Raw genomic sequence first — 15519 nt, forward strand, 5'->3', positions numbered from 1 at the left:
TGTAGGGTGGACAGTGTGGAGATGGATTGCAAGTCCGCAACCTCACATGTGTAGTGCATGATGCATCTGTTTCTGCTTCATCTAGACCAGTAGAAAACGCATTATGTGGTGAACTGCCTTTGAAGGAGAGTGTGCTGCAGTTACCATGCTCTGTGCCATGCCCAGGTAAAGTCTTTTGAAAGCCATGGTGCCTTTCTGCCTTTATAACTGTCTTGAGATGGAGATGCTTCCATAGCTCTGAGTAGTGTCAGCTGTCCTGGTAAGAATTTGCACTTAAAGTAAATCAGGTAAATGCTGATCAGGTAAATGCTCAGCCTGCTGTTTCTAGATCACCTGAAAAAGCCTTCTTCTGTTTTTTGAGAAAACGAGATTCCCCATGAAGAGAAAATCTGAATATTGCATACCACTAAGCGATAAACTGTGGGTATTTCACTATTAAAGCTGTTGTATGCTTGGATTGTCTTTATCCTTTAAAGCTGAGTCCTTCTGAAAACCTGTGATTTATTTTTCCAATGTGCAGGTGACTGCCACCTGACAGAGTGGTCAGAATGGAGCTCCTGCGAGCTCACCTGCATCAATGGCAGGAGCTTTGAGACACTGGGACATCAGTCTCGATCCAGGGCATTTATCCTTCAGTCTCCCAAGAGCCAGGAGAGCTGCTCTGGACAAGCAATGGAAACACGGCCTTGCTCAGGTAACATGACCAGTACTGCTTCCTCCAATTAGAGTTTATTCTGGTTTTGTTGCAAGGTGAAGACTAACTGGTATTAATATTGCAGGAGGGAAGTGTTATGACTACCTCTGGAAAACCAGCCTATGGCAAGACAACGTACGCATGGTGTGGTGTCAACGCTCAGATGGACTAAATGTCACAGGTATATCCACAAATTGTCATTCATGCACAATTATGAATAAAAAGTCACCATCCAGGTTCTTTTTGTGCATCAGCTGCTCAGAGGGAAGTTGGACATCCTTCCTAACTCCTCCCAGAATTTCAGTTCAGATTTGTGTGTAGGAAAGGCAGATGGGATCTCACCAGCCTTGCTGGCAGGTCAACGTCACACATGTTATGTGATAAGTGTTTGGGTGAGTTACCCCTACTGTTGAGTTGGTCACGGAAAGAAATGAGTAAACATACATTAAAAGGGCTGCCTGAGCTAGCTTGCCCAGCCATTAGTGCAACCTTTCTGTGACTGTGGAGAACAGAAGAGAATATCACACCACGTAGTACAGAGCCCAGCTTCTGTACCTCTTCTTCTATTCAACATACAGGCATCTCAAATCGCTCAAACTGTAAGATGCTTGCTGTTGCCGTGACCTACAAATTCTGCCTGCACATGATGAAAAAGGAAATTCATGGTCAGCACTTTGAAGCTCCATGAGAGACTGGCAAAGGCAGTAGGGCTTGCACATCTGTAGGATCTCTCTCAATATGCACAGGGTGAATGAAGAGAGAGTAGAAGTGAAAATGCAGATGTTCTTATCTAGTTCTATTTATAATGACTAGTTAAGATAATAACTAAAGTTTTATGTGCGAATGTTGCTGAGCAGTTAAGAACTCATTAACGTTTTTATGCCTATAGAAGCACAGACTTCCCCAAGTGAGGATGGGCAAAGGCGTTATGTGAATTATGTCTTCTTATGTAGATAAGGCATTAATGAGGACACAGAAGATCTGCATCTAATTCTTGATTTGGTCCCCAACTTCCTATGTGGCCTGTGGCAAATTGCTTAAATCTGTGTATCTCTGTTCTCCATTAACAAGATGGGTATGATAATAATTCCCTGCCTTGTTAAGGCAAATTAATTAATGCAGTGCCTACAGATATTATGCTAATGTGCTCGTATTTAACTATATAAAGCAAGCAAGCAAGCATTTCTTACACTATTGTGATCCAAGTCAAAAACATTTTAAAGCATGGCCTTGAAGTCACTCCATATTTTCTTTTACCAGGAGGGTGTGCTCTTCAGACAAAACCTGCAGAAGTTCGCTACTGCAGCCCAGCGTGCACAAAACCGTTCTCCTACTGCACACAGGTAATTGCTCCCTGCAGAATATGGTTGAGAAATTAACACTACAAAATCTATTCAATTAGTCTATGTATGCATTCCAGGACCTAGAAAATATTTTAGTGTGTCCATGGTACCACCTCGAGGAAGTTGTGGGAATTTCAATCTGTGGGAATTTGCAGTCACCTGTTTAATTATGCAATCATCTGCATAAACAAGTGATGGAGTATTTACGTGGTGTTGCGAGTTTGCTTTTTTTCTGTGGAGGAGCTTTGGAACCTCTTGGTTTAATTTTCATTGAATGCCATTGAACAGTCCTGTAGAAAATGGACTGTTTAAAACTTCTGTAGTAGAGGAGATAAAAGAGTATGCCTTCCCCTGCTCCTCCATGGACACAGAAAGCCTTCATGAACATAGGGAAGCTGCAGCATCATGATCCCACAAACTCCATACTGTCTTCTAAAGCAGAACCTGGAAATGACATTTTTTTCTGAAATGTTGAACATCTGCAGCAGTTGCTGAATTGTGGATCCATTGCCACTTCTTTTCCTCTGAGCAAACATGAGAAAAGAGATTATGAATTTCCCCTCCTGCAGTACCGAACTCCAGAGTAAAAGCTTCCCAGAATGCCTTATACATGGCAGTACTGTGATGGAGTATGCAACCTAAAACCCTTAAAGCCAGGGGCAGCTGGGATTTAGATATTTATGTTTTCAAAATAGCCTCCACAGTTCTCAGCTTCAGCTGAGAAATTACAATTGAAACTAACTCATGGATAACTGAAAGTGGCTGAGAGGGTGGTCATGGGAGTACTTGGAGCCTACAGGAACGTAAAAATAATGCAAATGTGAATTTATTTGCTATAAAAACTCTTTAGACTTCGCTTTTTCACCAGAAAAGCTCAGGATCATTTTTTTTCAACAGTGGGGGACATAGTGGCAACAAAACTGATGTCAAGGGTTAACGTCTTATCACAGAGGCTGTAAATCAGTCACCTGTAAATCAGTCACACTGTAAATCATAAGTGAGGCTATCAGACTCTCAGACAGGCATTGTAATTATAAGAACATTAACAAAACAAATAAACAAGCAAACAAATACCTAGAAAAGCTGTTTAGAAGTCCAGAAAATGAATTATCTATTTAGCAAACCACAGACTGCTAAGAAACCTCGTGAAGAATCTGCTTATGCTGATCCAGGGCAGTAGATATTTGGCCGTAAGAAAGCAAGCTTCATTTCAGATAGCCCTGTTAAATACTTGAATGGAAATACACTGGTATGGTTTGGGTCTCAAGTGGGACTGGTTTTTGTTTGTCTCTTGTAATGCTCATCAGAGTCGGTGGGAAATTTTTTACTGAGGATTTTAGATCAAGCCACAGATGCCTCTTAAACCTGTTAGGATGAATTTTTTTGTATGTTGGGCTTCTCTGTAGTTACCAGTTCTTTTTCAACCAATTCCCCAAATATACTTTTGCTTTTTTAGCTGAAATGGGTTTACAGACACTAGTTCCTGGCTTGTTTGGTTTGGTGGTTAAGTTGCATGTGCAGGATATACCTTGCATTTTCTTCGTGGTATGCCTACAATTTGCACTGTTCTGTGAGAGGATATTACTTGGTTTAATACTGAATTCCCTTTTATTGCCTAGAGAGGAGTCTGCAGTTGTGAGCGAGGATATACAGAAATAATGAGATCAAATGGTTTCCTGGATTACTGCATGAAGGTACCAGGTTTAGAAGATAAGAAAGCTGATGTTAAGACCATTGCTGGAAAAAATAAACCTGTCAACTCAAAAATGCATGACATTTTCAAAGGATGGTCTATTCAACCTTTTAATCCAGGTGAAAAACTTAAATATGAATGGAATAAATTGTCTTTACAACGTTTCTATAGAAGAAAGGTACAAGCTTTGTAGATCGTAACATCAGAGATTGTGTCTGGGAGCTGCAGAGCAGCCTCACAGTTTCTAATTCACATGCCATCTTTCATTTGTTTGTACCTATTCAGAGTAATCACAATCTGTTATGTTGAGAGATAGCAAAGACAGAATGAAGCAATAATATTTTGCAAAAGTATACTCATATGTGATCTGGGGGGATGCTTAGAACTTTTATCTGGTGATGTTTCTAAAAGTAATATGTTTGGACCAGGGAAGATACTGATCACTAGCGCTTTAGAAGATTCAGAGCAGAAAGTACTTAAGATTTCATTACAGAAAACATTGGTTGTTTCTTGCCATATTTCAAAAGTGTATGAAAAAAAACAGGATAGAAAGTATAGAGTTTAAAATATTGAAGAGATTAAAAACCCCAAAAAACCAAACACAAAAAGCAGGCAAGCTGCTGTGCCCAAGAAGTATATCCCAGGAGGATCTCTGATTTCTACATCATAAAATGCTTTCCAGCTGGAACCACATAGTTCACAGGACTGGTGCTGTAGCTGTAATATCTGATTGCCATTTTTACTTTTATTTTGCAAAATTAATTTATTCAAAATACATTTCTAAAATGCAAATAGGACTTCAAAATGAGAGACAAAGGTGTCAGGCATATCAAGTTTTACTGAAGCACATTAGTTATCCCCATATTCATAAACACTGGCAGTGCAGTCTTCCCTCTCTTCTGTTACCTGACATTGCATTTGTTTCCTATTAGTTTGTAATGAACACAAGACTTCAGAAAACATGTAACGAACTGCTCTGTTACAGGATTCAGGGTGCCATAATTCTATCTGATATATGTGATCACACTTTGAATGTTACATTTGCATATTTGATTTGCATACAGTAGTTAACCTTTACATTGACAGTCTTCAAGCTCACAGAGCTCTGTCCAAAGCCTTTTCAAGTTGAACAAACCCATCATCCTGAAGCCCATGCAGTTCACAGCAGTTTGAGTCACAGGTTTGGGGTTAATTGCCTTTTTGTCAGCTTCTGTGGCCCTTGGTAGGCTGTCTTACTTAGTTGTCACCTCTTCAGCTGGTACCTTTACAGGGCTAGAAAGAGGGAGAGAGGTGTATGTGGATGCTGCAACCTTCTCTTTTTTAATCAGGATTTGAGGTTACAGCTCTGAAAGCTTTTGGTGGGCTTGACCTCAGTGCAGCGTCTGTGAGCCAGTGCTCCCCCAGGGACTGCAAGACAGAAATAGGGACTAAGGAGCTTTTACAGAGCATGGTGTTATTTAATTTTAGGGCCGAAATGTTACAGAAGCAATATATGGGGAAGGTATAACCATGCTCCGTATGTGCTGTGTTTATCACCAACCCTGTGGCATCCTGCATGTAACTCTTCAGTCTGTATCAAGGCTGGTACTCTTCAAATCACTCCCTTTTGTCTAACTTGACAAAATATGTAATTCCCTTAAACAGGCTCTCAGGCTTACTAGTCTGGGGGTTTGCAATAAGACCAGTTACGCTCTTGTTAGCAGGCCTATGGTGAATGCTCCCTGTATGGATAGCATTTACTGACCTTCAATACCATTGCCCTTGACATTTGTGTACGTCTGAGGACTTACATCTGTCAGTAAAAATATACATGCCTTTCTCCAGTGCATTTGTGATTTCCCTTTCTGTTTACAGTTTGGAACACAGATTTTATTATGATTTAATAAGTGTGCCGGTTTCAGTCTTTCAAATGCTCTGCTGGAAAGCATAGAGCTGATTTTGAATCAGACTGCTTTTTAACTTTCTTTGCCATACTCTGGGAGGCCAGAGTTCAGATACAGAAACTTTTTTCAACTTGAGAGGCAATTTAAATAGGATTGCTTAAACTGGAGGATGGCATGGTCCACTGCCCATATACTGGGAATTGAGACTATAGCTGCCTTCCTAGCAGGCATGGTGGGTTGCCTTTTTGTGGCTGTGACAGTTCCTTCACAGGACTGCTAAATGTTTCATGGCCATCCCCAGTTGAGAGGGTGAAAAATTTCATAGCTAGACTTCAGAAAAGAGCCACAACAAAACTAACCCAGACCAAACGAACAGAGCTCTTCTGACATGGGGAATAAGCTGCATGTATTTTGTGGAGAAGAGAAAATCTGTGAGAGGTACTTGTCTTTTCCACAAAGCCTGGAAGAAAAAAAGAGAAAGAATGGGATCTGATTAGATATGTTTCCCTTCGAAAAAAATCAGCATTCAGACATCAAATGTAAAACAGCCCTAGTGATTGTCCATGAAGTAACTTCCCACTCGCATGACTGAATTTGAAATGGCCTCTGTCAAACCATGTCTGTGGGCACAGCGCAGGTTTGTATTCTTGCCTCCAGTATGTATTAACAGCTCTGTTGATGTGAATCAGTTCAGATTACTGCTGCATGGAAAAAATACCAATGCTTCTCCTCACAAGGAAAGCTGTACAGCCAGAATAGAGCTACAAACAGAAATACTGATCCTATAAAAATTATTAGTATTAATGCAAAGCTTGTAATTAAGGATGTGTCCAAATACTGTTTTGAGACTTTCTATCAGAAGGAAAAGTTTCAACACACGTGCATGAGGTTCCTGCAAGGGTCACAGAGTGGATCCACTGTCATTGCCCCCCCAATAGGCCTTTCCAGAGCATTACATTGTCTGAAAGCCGGTTACGTCTCTTGCTCCTGTGGCCTGACTAGAGAGCTCTTGCACGACTTGATCCCTCTTACCAACACAAAGCATATTCTTGTTTTTTTATTCTAAGCTGAATCTATTCCCATTTGTTGCCCAAGCATTTTTCAGCTCCAAGTAGCTTGTTCACTTGTGCTTGCTGGTGTTTTTACCCCAGTTGACCCCCAAGTATTTACAGAGAACAATCCCATCCATTCTCAGTCCTCCTTTCATTAGGCTAAACATATCAGGTGTTCCCTGCGTTTCTGTCTGGGGCAGCGCAGTATTGAACCACCCTTGCCAGAACAGCCACTGAAGCTCCTGAGCAATGTACTGCAATTATCTCATGCCCCTGCTCCTTTCCACAGGCAGGAGCCTGGCTGGGTTCTATTTCTTCTGCTGTACCAAAAGCCCAGGCTGCCTGTAATGAACTGAGGTATCTCAGCCAGAGGGGAGATTATAAAATAATGCTGCTTTGGAAAAACTGAGGCAAAGAGCTCATTTTAAGTTTTCATTGAAGAAAAGCTACACTTATTACCGAAGTTAAGATTTTGTCTTTAAAACAGTTTGGTTTTTCCCTGTCAAAAATGTGGGGTTTATGGGTTATTCCCAGCCAGTCCTTGCTTGTTTCCCATCCATGATGCTACTAGTTTTGCTTGTGTGCTGTTTACTTACACTGTTAAGAATTTATTTATTTTAGAAAAAAGTTTTTTATTCTTCCTCTGTCATTTTTCCTCTTCTTCCAACAGATGGTAAACTGAAGATGTGGGTATATGGAGTATCAGCTGGTGGGTTCCTCATCATAGTTTTCCTGATCTTTACATCCTATCTGATGTGGTGAGTATGGCATGTATTTTGTCCTTAAATAAAAGCTAGTTTGCTTTTATTTAAACAATCCAAAATATATCACAACAGTCTGTGTTGCAGAGATCTAATCCTCAAGGCATTATGAAAGCCTTGGACTACTTAACTGCCTCCATTTGGCCCCTATCTCAAAGGAATTTAAAACTCTCAAAACTGTAATGTTAACGGATGTAATTGTGAAGAAGCATGATGGCCATGCAGGGAAAGAATTCTTTTTGGTTATCAGTAGAGCCTTATATTTATTCAGACTTTTGCTGGGATTAGAAAGGGCTTTTTATTGTATTCTTAAAAAAACAAAAAAAGATAAAGTGAAACTGAAAAAAAGGCAAGGAGGCTGATTGGATCGAGGAGCTGGCTTCCGCTCAAGGAAGGACTAAATAGAATAGGGGCATTCAGTTGGAAAATTATGTTTGACGTGCAAATACAATAGAGATCTATGAAATCATGAATGGAGTAGAAGAGGGTGCTAGGGAATTTTTATTTCCCACAATATCAGAAGGAGGAGGCATCTGATGAAATGATCATTTAAAATAAACAAAAGATTTTATTTTTCACACAGTGCATTATTACCTTTTGAGCTTACTGCTGCTGGGGACTGTGCATGCCAGGAAGATAAATGGATTCAAAGACGGCGTAACCGTTCATGGGAGATTGGGTCTCTTGGTGTTAATTGTGGTTTTCTGGATGTATGCTCTAGCTCAGGAAATCCCTAAATAGGTTTTTTGCTGTGAATACATCAGGTGGAAACACATCCTGTGTCTAAAGCTGTGGTTACCAGCCACTGTTAGAGATAGGGTACTGGATATATGGAAGATCTGCTCTGCACCAGTGCATCACTGGTGGTGGGCTTTACTGGTGGGGAGGATGTTTACCATCCTCCAAAGCAGCCATCACCCCTGGCAGGGGTGGTAGGCCTGGCTTGGCAGAGCTAGTGTTGTGCTATATGGTTTCAGTATTTGGAAAGACACTACCATTAATGCATCTTGGAGGATAAGAAGGGGACAGTGGTTAGCATCCATGTGTCTTGCAGTGCCTATAGCTGTCATTGAAGACTATGGAGCTGGTTTGGGCTTTACTAACATTAATGGTGTAAGTTGTCCTGTTGGATCAGGGCAGGCAACCAGTCACAACCATAGCCTGCCAACATTACTGCCGTCTTTAATCCAAATTCTATTTATTCTCGCTCACTCTCTTAGTCCTTCTCTCAGCCTCTTTTCAGTTAAAAGCTTAAATAACAGCATCTGGATTCTGCTTAGGAGTTGCAGCTTCCTTATTTTCCAAGCCATATAGCTACCATTTCTCTGTGGTTTCACAGTGGAGCACACAGAGGATTTTTTGGATTACATTACATAGTTCTCCATCACTTGAAGGCTGGTGAGGAAGTGTATTTCTCAATAATAATTATTGTTACTTCAGGACCATGACAAAGAAAAATGAGAATATCCCACTCCTAGACAGTTCATGTTTCAATTTTTCTGCGAGGTGTTCCTTGTTTTGTCAGCTCTGAGAAGACACGGGAAACAAATATGCTTTATTTTCTCTCCAGATGAAGAGCACAGTTGGCTGCCTGTTTTCAGTAGGCTGTGTGTTCATACCACACATGTAATAGCACAGAAGCAGGTCCATGTGGCTTTTTTGGAAGTAGTTACTGTACTGCAAGATTAAATAACCAGCATGGGAAGTTGATTTTTCGATGAAGTTTGGGTTTTAATGATGTTTCTGAGCTTATTACAGTTTATAATTTTGTCTCCTGAAATATTTTTCTTGCAGCAAAAGAACAAAGCAGCATCAAAGCACTCCTCCACAGCAGAAGCCTCTAACCTTAGCATATGACGGAGACATTGATATGTAACGTAAAAAAGAAATCCAAATGTAGACATCAACTGCCTTAACTGCTTTCTTTTTTGGAACTCTCTGACTTCTCAGTTTTTTGAGGAATCTCCTGATGTATAATATACAGGGCAGAACAGAAGTATTGCAAGCTTAGAATTTTGCCACCTCTTTGTTAAAAATAGTGGAGTCAAAGACTTGGATCTTGTGAAACTTTTCTGAGGAGACTAGAACATACATCTCTTCCTGTTGAGCAATGGGAATGAAAAAAAAAAAAAGGAGAATCTACAGACATCAAGAGGAATTAGTAAAAAAAAAAAAAAGGCATGACAATCCTGAGGAAAATGTGACATTTACTGTAAATGACAAGTTTGACACAGCATCATTATGCACTATATTAGTGCAGGGTTCTTTATTCTTCACATATTTCAACAATGAGTTTTCTAGTGTTTACATTTCGTTCAAAGACTTTTGACCTGGATCACATATTTTGAGAAACACAAGGAAGAATGAGTTGAAGTGTCTGAAGTTATCAGGTTTTTTAAAGTTTCTTCCTTCTTATCCTGTTTTCTAGTCTGGAATATGATTTTCCTTCATTTCCACCTACAGGACAGAATAAGGATTGTTGTGAAAAAGCATAGGTGGTTTCTTAACCAAGAATATTTTTTAAAGAGTTGGGTAGATAGGTGTTTTGATGAGTGGTTAGAGGATTTGATTGTTTAAAAAGTATTTTAAATTAAATTAAACCATGTAGATGCATTACGGCCAGTTTAAATTGCTATTCAGTTGAATTGATACAAACTCTGCTTTTATATTTAAATTTTCTTATCTGAAATATTTATAAATTCTTTTTTTGAATTTAATTACCTGACCTCATTTAATATGCATCAAACACAAATACAGTTTGTAGAAGGTCTTGCTTTTTTAAATGTTTCAAAACCACTGAGAACTTACTTGTCTTAAACATCTGGGAACATTTGAAGAGGGTAAGTGTTTATAGTAGTGTGTGTTGCAAGTAAGAAAGTGCCATCTTGTGGTATTGACTTGTATTTATAAGCAAATAAAATGCTAAAGAGAGTGAGAAAATTGCTTCTGGTATGTTGAATTAAATGTGTGTAAACAACATTTGTTGTTAGTCTTTGTCTGAGATTAGACTTGGATTTCAAACAATTCTGGCATATTTTGTGCTGTAGTGATTAGTGAAAGAAATGTTGTAGACAAGTACAAGTTGAGAGAACAGTTGCAGATCTGGAAAATGCTTGGTCTTATTTTTAGCTCAATGCTGCTCCTTATTTCAATAATCAGAGAGAAGAGGGAAGAGAGAAGAGGAGAGGAGAGGAGAGGGGAGGGGAGGGGTGAGGAGAGGAGAGAGAAGAGAGAAGAGAGGAGAAGAGAAGAGAGAGAGGAGAGGAGAGGAGAAGAGAAGAGAGAGAGGAGAGGAGAGGAGAGGAGAGGAGAGGAGAGGGGAGGGGAGGGGAGGGGAGGGGAGGGAGGGAGAGGAGAAGGAGAGGAGAGGAGAGGAGAGGAGAGGAGAGGAGAGGAGAGGAGAGGAGAGGAGAGGAGAGGAGAGAGAGGAGAGGAGAGGAGAGGAGAGGGAGAGGAGAGGGAGAGGAGAGGGAGGGAGAGGGAGAGGAGAGGGAGGAGGAGAGGAGAGGGAGAGGAGAGGAGAGGAGAGGAGAGGAGAGGAGAGGGAGAGGAGAGGGAGAGGAGAGGGAGAGGAGAGGGAGAGGAGAGGGAGAGGAGAGGGAGAGGAGAGGGAGAGGAGAGGGAGAGGAGAGGGAGAGGAGAGGGAGAGGAGAGGGAGAGGAGAGGGAGAGGAGAGGGAGAGGAGAGGGAGAGGAGAGGGAGAGGAGAGGGAGAGGAGAGGGAGAGGAGAGGGAGAGGAGAGGGAGAGGAGAGGGAGAGGAGAGGGAGAGGAGAGGGAGAGGAGAGGGGAGGGAGGGAGAGGAGAGGGAGAGGAGAGGAGAGGAGAGGAGAGGAGAGGAGAGGAGAGGAGAGGAGAGGAGAGGAGAGGAGAGGAGAGGAGAGGAGAGGAGAGGAGAGGAGAGGAGAGGAGAGAAACAAAGAAAACCTGTTACGAGCTTAGCACCTGTTCGGACCTTCTCAATCTGCAGTTGCTTAAGAGTGGATCGTCACAATAGAAGGGTATGACTAGGATATAAGGCAATGCTCGTCTTTTTATTTTGCTATTCACAGCTTTGTAAAGTGATTTGAATATTACAGTTCCATTTAAAAAATTGTGGACTTGTATATAGGTTTCCCTTCCCTGGCCAGGATCCCACCCATCCAGCATTTCTTTCACAGCATCAAATCTAGATGATATTGTGTCATCAAAGCAAGGTCAAGAATGTGCTTTCCTCTTCTTGCATTAAAAAAAAAAAAAAGACTGACGGAATGGCGAAGGGAAATCGTCTCATTTAATTATGGTCTTGAAGATGTTCTGCTGGCCCTACTTTCTACCTTAGAGCTATAACTGGTTATGGTATAAGAAGCAAGATCTGGTGTTGCCCAGTAACATCAGGGGACTAAATCATTTTTTAAGTGATCTGTAGTGAGCCTTTGGGTAACATGTATAGTGTAAAAGTTACATGGGGAGTAATAATCTGGTACCTTTAGGAAGACTACTGCCATACTATCTTTTGTCTGCAGTGTACAATGTGAGCAGAATGGTACTCTGGATAATGAAGGCATGCGCTCAATTAATCATACTGTTCAAAATGGCATTGAAATGGGAAAGTTGATGTAATAATAACAAAAAATGACAACTGCAACATGTGGTCATTGCCCTCAGCATCAAGGGTAAATTACAGCCCAAATCATAATATTCAGCACATGAGGTATGGGCTGTATGGTAAACTGCTTGGGGGAGGAAAGGAGCTCGAAGTACAACACTGCAAAGTGTGGTGAGCAGATGGATCTGGGGTTGTTCTTCAGTTTGGTGGTCTTCATGCAGTCTATGTCCCATCTCATGCTATAGCACCATCTGGCCAAAGCACCAAGGGGGCTCCAGGGGGACTGGCTGTATTCCATACTGGGGCTGGGTACTGCCTGTGAAGCTGCTGAATTTTCAGGGTGCTATCTCACAGGACTAAGGGACAGCTTCTGCTGCAGAGCTCTTGCACTTCAGTAAGTCCCTTAGGAAATCAGTGCACCTGTTCACCTTTGTAAAATGAAATAAAATAAAACAAGGGGAAGGCTTATAAGGCTGCTGTTTGAGTTAGCCACTGCTTAGCTTGTGCTTGTATTCATATGTGTTGAAGAAGAGCCTAATTGTGTAGTTTCTTTACTTAAGTGCACTTACATTCATGGCCAATTTCATCAGGAAATGAAGAAAATATTATCCTTGGGGAAAAAAATCATTTGAGTACTTCTTTTTTTAATCAGTCCTGATAAGTATGAAATTATTATTTGGTCATAACACAATCATAGAACCACAGAATAGTTAGGGTTGGAAAGGACCTTAAGATCATCAAGTTCCAACCCCCCCAGCATGGGCAGGGACACCTCGCTCTAAACCATAACACCCAAGGCCTCGTCCAGCCTGGCCTTGAACACTGCCAGGGATGGAGCATTCACAGCCTCCCTGGGCAACCCATTCCAGTGCCTCACCACCTAACAGGAAAGAATTTCCTCCTTATATCCAATCTAAACTTCCCCTGTTTAAGTTTTAACCCATTACCCCTTGTCCTATCACTACAGTCCCTAATGAAGATTCCATCGCCAGCACCCCTATAGGCCCCCTTCAGATATTGGAAGGCTGCTATGAGGTCTCCACGCAGCCTTCTCTTCTCTAGGCTGAACAGCCCCAACTTTCCCAGCCTGTCTTCATATGGGAGGTGCTCCAGTCCCCTGATCATTCTCATGGCCCTACTCCGGACTTGTTCCAACAGATCCATGTCCTTCTTATGTTGAGGACACCAGAACTGCACGCAATACTCCAAGTGAGGTCTCATGAGAGCAGAGTAGAGGGGCAGGATCACCTCCTTTGACCTGCTGGTCACACTCCTTTTGATGCAACCCAGGATACGGTTGGCTTTCTGGGCTGCAAGCGCAAACTGCCGGCTCATGTTCATTTTCCCATCAACCAGCACCCCCAAGTCCTTCTCCACAGGGCTGCTCTGAATCTCTTCTCTGCCCAGCCTGGAGCTGTGTCTGGGATTGCCCCAACCCAGGTGTAGGACCTGGCACTTGGCATGGTTAAACTTCATGAGGTTGGCATCAGCCCACCTCACAAGCGTGTCAAGGTCCCTCTGGATGGCATTCCTTCCCTCCAGCGTATCAACCCAACCACACAGCTTGGTGTCATTGGCAAACTTGCTGAGGGCACACTCAATCCCACTGTCCATGTCAGCGACGGATGTTAAACAAGACCGGTCCCAACACCGATCCCTGAGGGACACCACTCGTTACAGGTCTCCAGCCGGATATTGAGCCATTGACCACAACTCTTTGCGTGCAGCCATCCAGCCAGTTCTTTATCCACTGAGTGGTCCATTCATCAAATTGATGTCTCTCTGATTTAGAGACAAGGATGTCATGTGGGACAGTGTCGAACGCTTTACACAAATCCAGGTAGATGACATCAGCTGCTCTACCCCTGTCCATCAGTTCCATAGTGCCATCATAGAAGGCCACCAAATTGGTCAGGCAGGATTTCCCCTTAGTGAAGCCATGCTGGCTGTCACCAAGCACCTTGTTGTTTTTCATGTGCCTTAGCATGCCTTCCAGGAGAATCTGCTCCAAGATTTTGCCAGGCACAGAGGTGAGACTGACTGCTCTGTAATTCCCCAGGTCATCTATTTTCCCCTTCTTGAAAATGGGGGTTATATTTCCCTTTTTCCAGTCGTCAGGAACTTCACCTGACTGCCATGATTTTTCAAATATGATGGCCAGCGACAGCCAGCTCCTTCAGGACCCGCGGATTGATTTCATCAGGACCCATTGACTTGTGCACATTCAGATTTTTAAAATGGTCTCAAACCAATTCCTCTCCTACGGTGGGCCCAAGGTCTTCATGCTCACAGTCCCTGTGTCTGCCTTCCAAGACTTGGGTGGTGTGGTCAGAGCATTTGCCAGTGAAGACCGAGGCAAAGAAGTCATTCAGAACCTCAGCCTTCTCCAAATCCTGTGTAGCTAGTTCACCCGAGAGCTTCCTGAGGGGGCCTACGTTCTCCCTAATCTGTTTTTTATTTGCTATGTACCTGTAGAATCCCTTCCTGTTATCCTTAATATCCCTAGCCAAGTTTAATTCTAACTGGGCCTTAGCTTTCCTAGCCTGGTCCCTAGCTTCCCAGACAACATCCCTGTATTTTTCCCAGGCCGCCTGTCCTTGCTTCCGCTTTCTATAAGACTCTTTTTTCATTTGAATTTTCCTCAGGAGCTCCTTATCCATCCAAGGAGGTCTCCTGGCCCTCCTGCTGCACTTCCTTCTAGTTGGGATGCAACAGTCCTGAGCTTGTAGCAGGTGATCCTTGAAGACCAACCAAGAGTTTTGGGCCCCTGTGACCTCTAGGGCTATATTCCATGGAACCTTACTAAGCAGGTTCCTGAAGAGGCCAAAGTCTGCTCTCTTGCAGTCCAGGGCAGTGAGCTTGCTGCGCGCTCTTCTCACTGTCTTGAGGATCTCAAGTTCAACCGTATCGTGATCGCTGCCTCCAAGGCTGCCCTGCAGTGCCACATTTCCAACCAGCCCTTCCCTGTTGGTGAGCACGAGGTCAAGCGTGGCCCCCCTCCTTGTCGGTTCCTCTATTACTTGGAGGAGGAAGTTGTCTTCCACACAATTGAGGAACCTCCTGGACTGCTTGTGCCGGGCCGTACCGTCATTCCAACAGATGTCAGGGTGGTTGAAGTCACCCATGAGAACGTGGGCCTGTGAGCGTGAGGCTTTTCCCATCTGCCTATAGAGTGCTTCGTCCGCAGATTCCTCTTGATCAGGGGGTCTATAACATACCCCCACAGTAATGTCTCCCACTGCTGTTTTCCCTTTAACCCTGACCCACAAACTCTCTGTTGACTGCTCACCTGTCAGACAAAGTTCCATACTCTCCAGCCTATCCCTAACATAAAGGGCAACTCCCCCTCCCCGCCTGTGAGACCTGTCTTTTCTAAAGAGCCTGTAACCTTCCATTCCAACACTCCAGTCATAGGAGCCATCCCACCATGTTTCTGTGATGCCTATAATGTCATAACCCCGTAGACGAGCACACATCTCTAATTCCTCTTGTTTGTTACCCATGCTA

The 15519-nt window shown here is 42.7% G+C and overlaps 1 protein-coding gene across 3 annotated transcripts in view; it reads left to right on the forward strand.

The window, feature by feature from the left end:
* The window catches only part of THSD7B (thrombospondin type 1 domain containing 7B), a 349927-nt gene extending 339541 nt beyond the window's left edge, over positions 1–10386 (forward strand). For 2 of the 3 annotated variants that reach the window (XM_061354341.1, XM_061354343.1), the window contains 7 exons: positions 6–165; positions 521–694; positions 780–875; positions 1955–2037; positions 3657–3849; positions 7336–7423; positions 9221–10386. In XM_061354341.1, coding sequence (XP_061210325.1) covers positions 6–165; positions 521–694; positions 780–875; positions 1955–2037; positions 3657–3849; positions 7336–7423; positions 9221–9302 — 876 coding nt within the window. In that variant the 3' untranslated portion in view covers positions 9303–10386. The remainder of the gene's footprint in view (positions 1–5; positions 166–520; positions 695–779; positions 876–1954; positions 2038–3656; positions 3850–7335; positions 7424–9220) is intronic. The other variant, XM_061354342.1, reaches the window with a different exon arrangement.
* Positions 10387–15519: the final 5133 nt, after the last annotated feature.

The sequence above is a fragment of the Neopsephotus bourkii genome, unplaced genomic scaffold (assembly GCF_033783945.1).
Source record: "Neopsephotus bourkii isolate Nb327-2 ecotype Australia unplaced genomic scaffold, CSIRO-AGI_Nbou_v1 NB_730, whole genome shotgun sequence".
Classification (NCBI taxonomy): Eukaryota; Metazoa; Chordata; class Aves; order Psittaciformes; family Psittacidae; genus Neopsephotus; species Neopsephotus bourkii.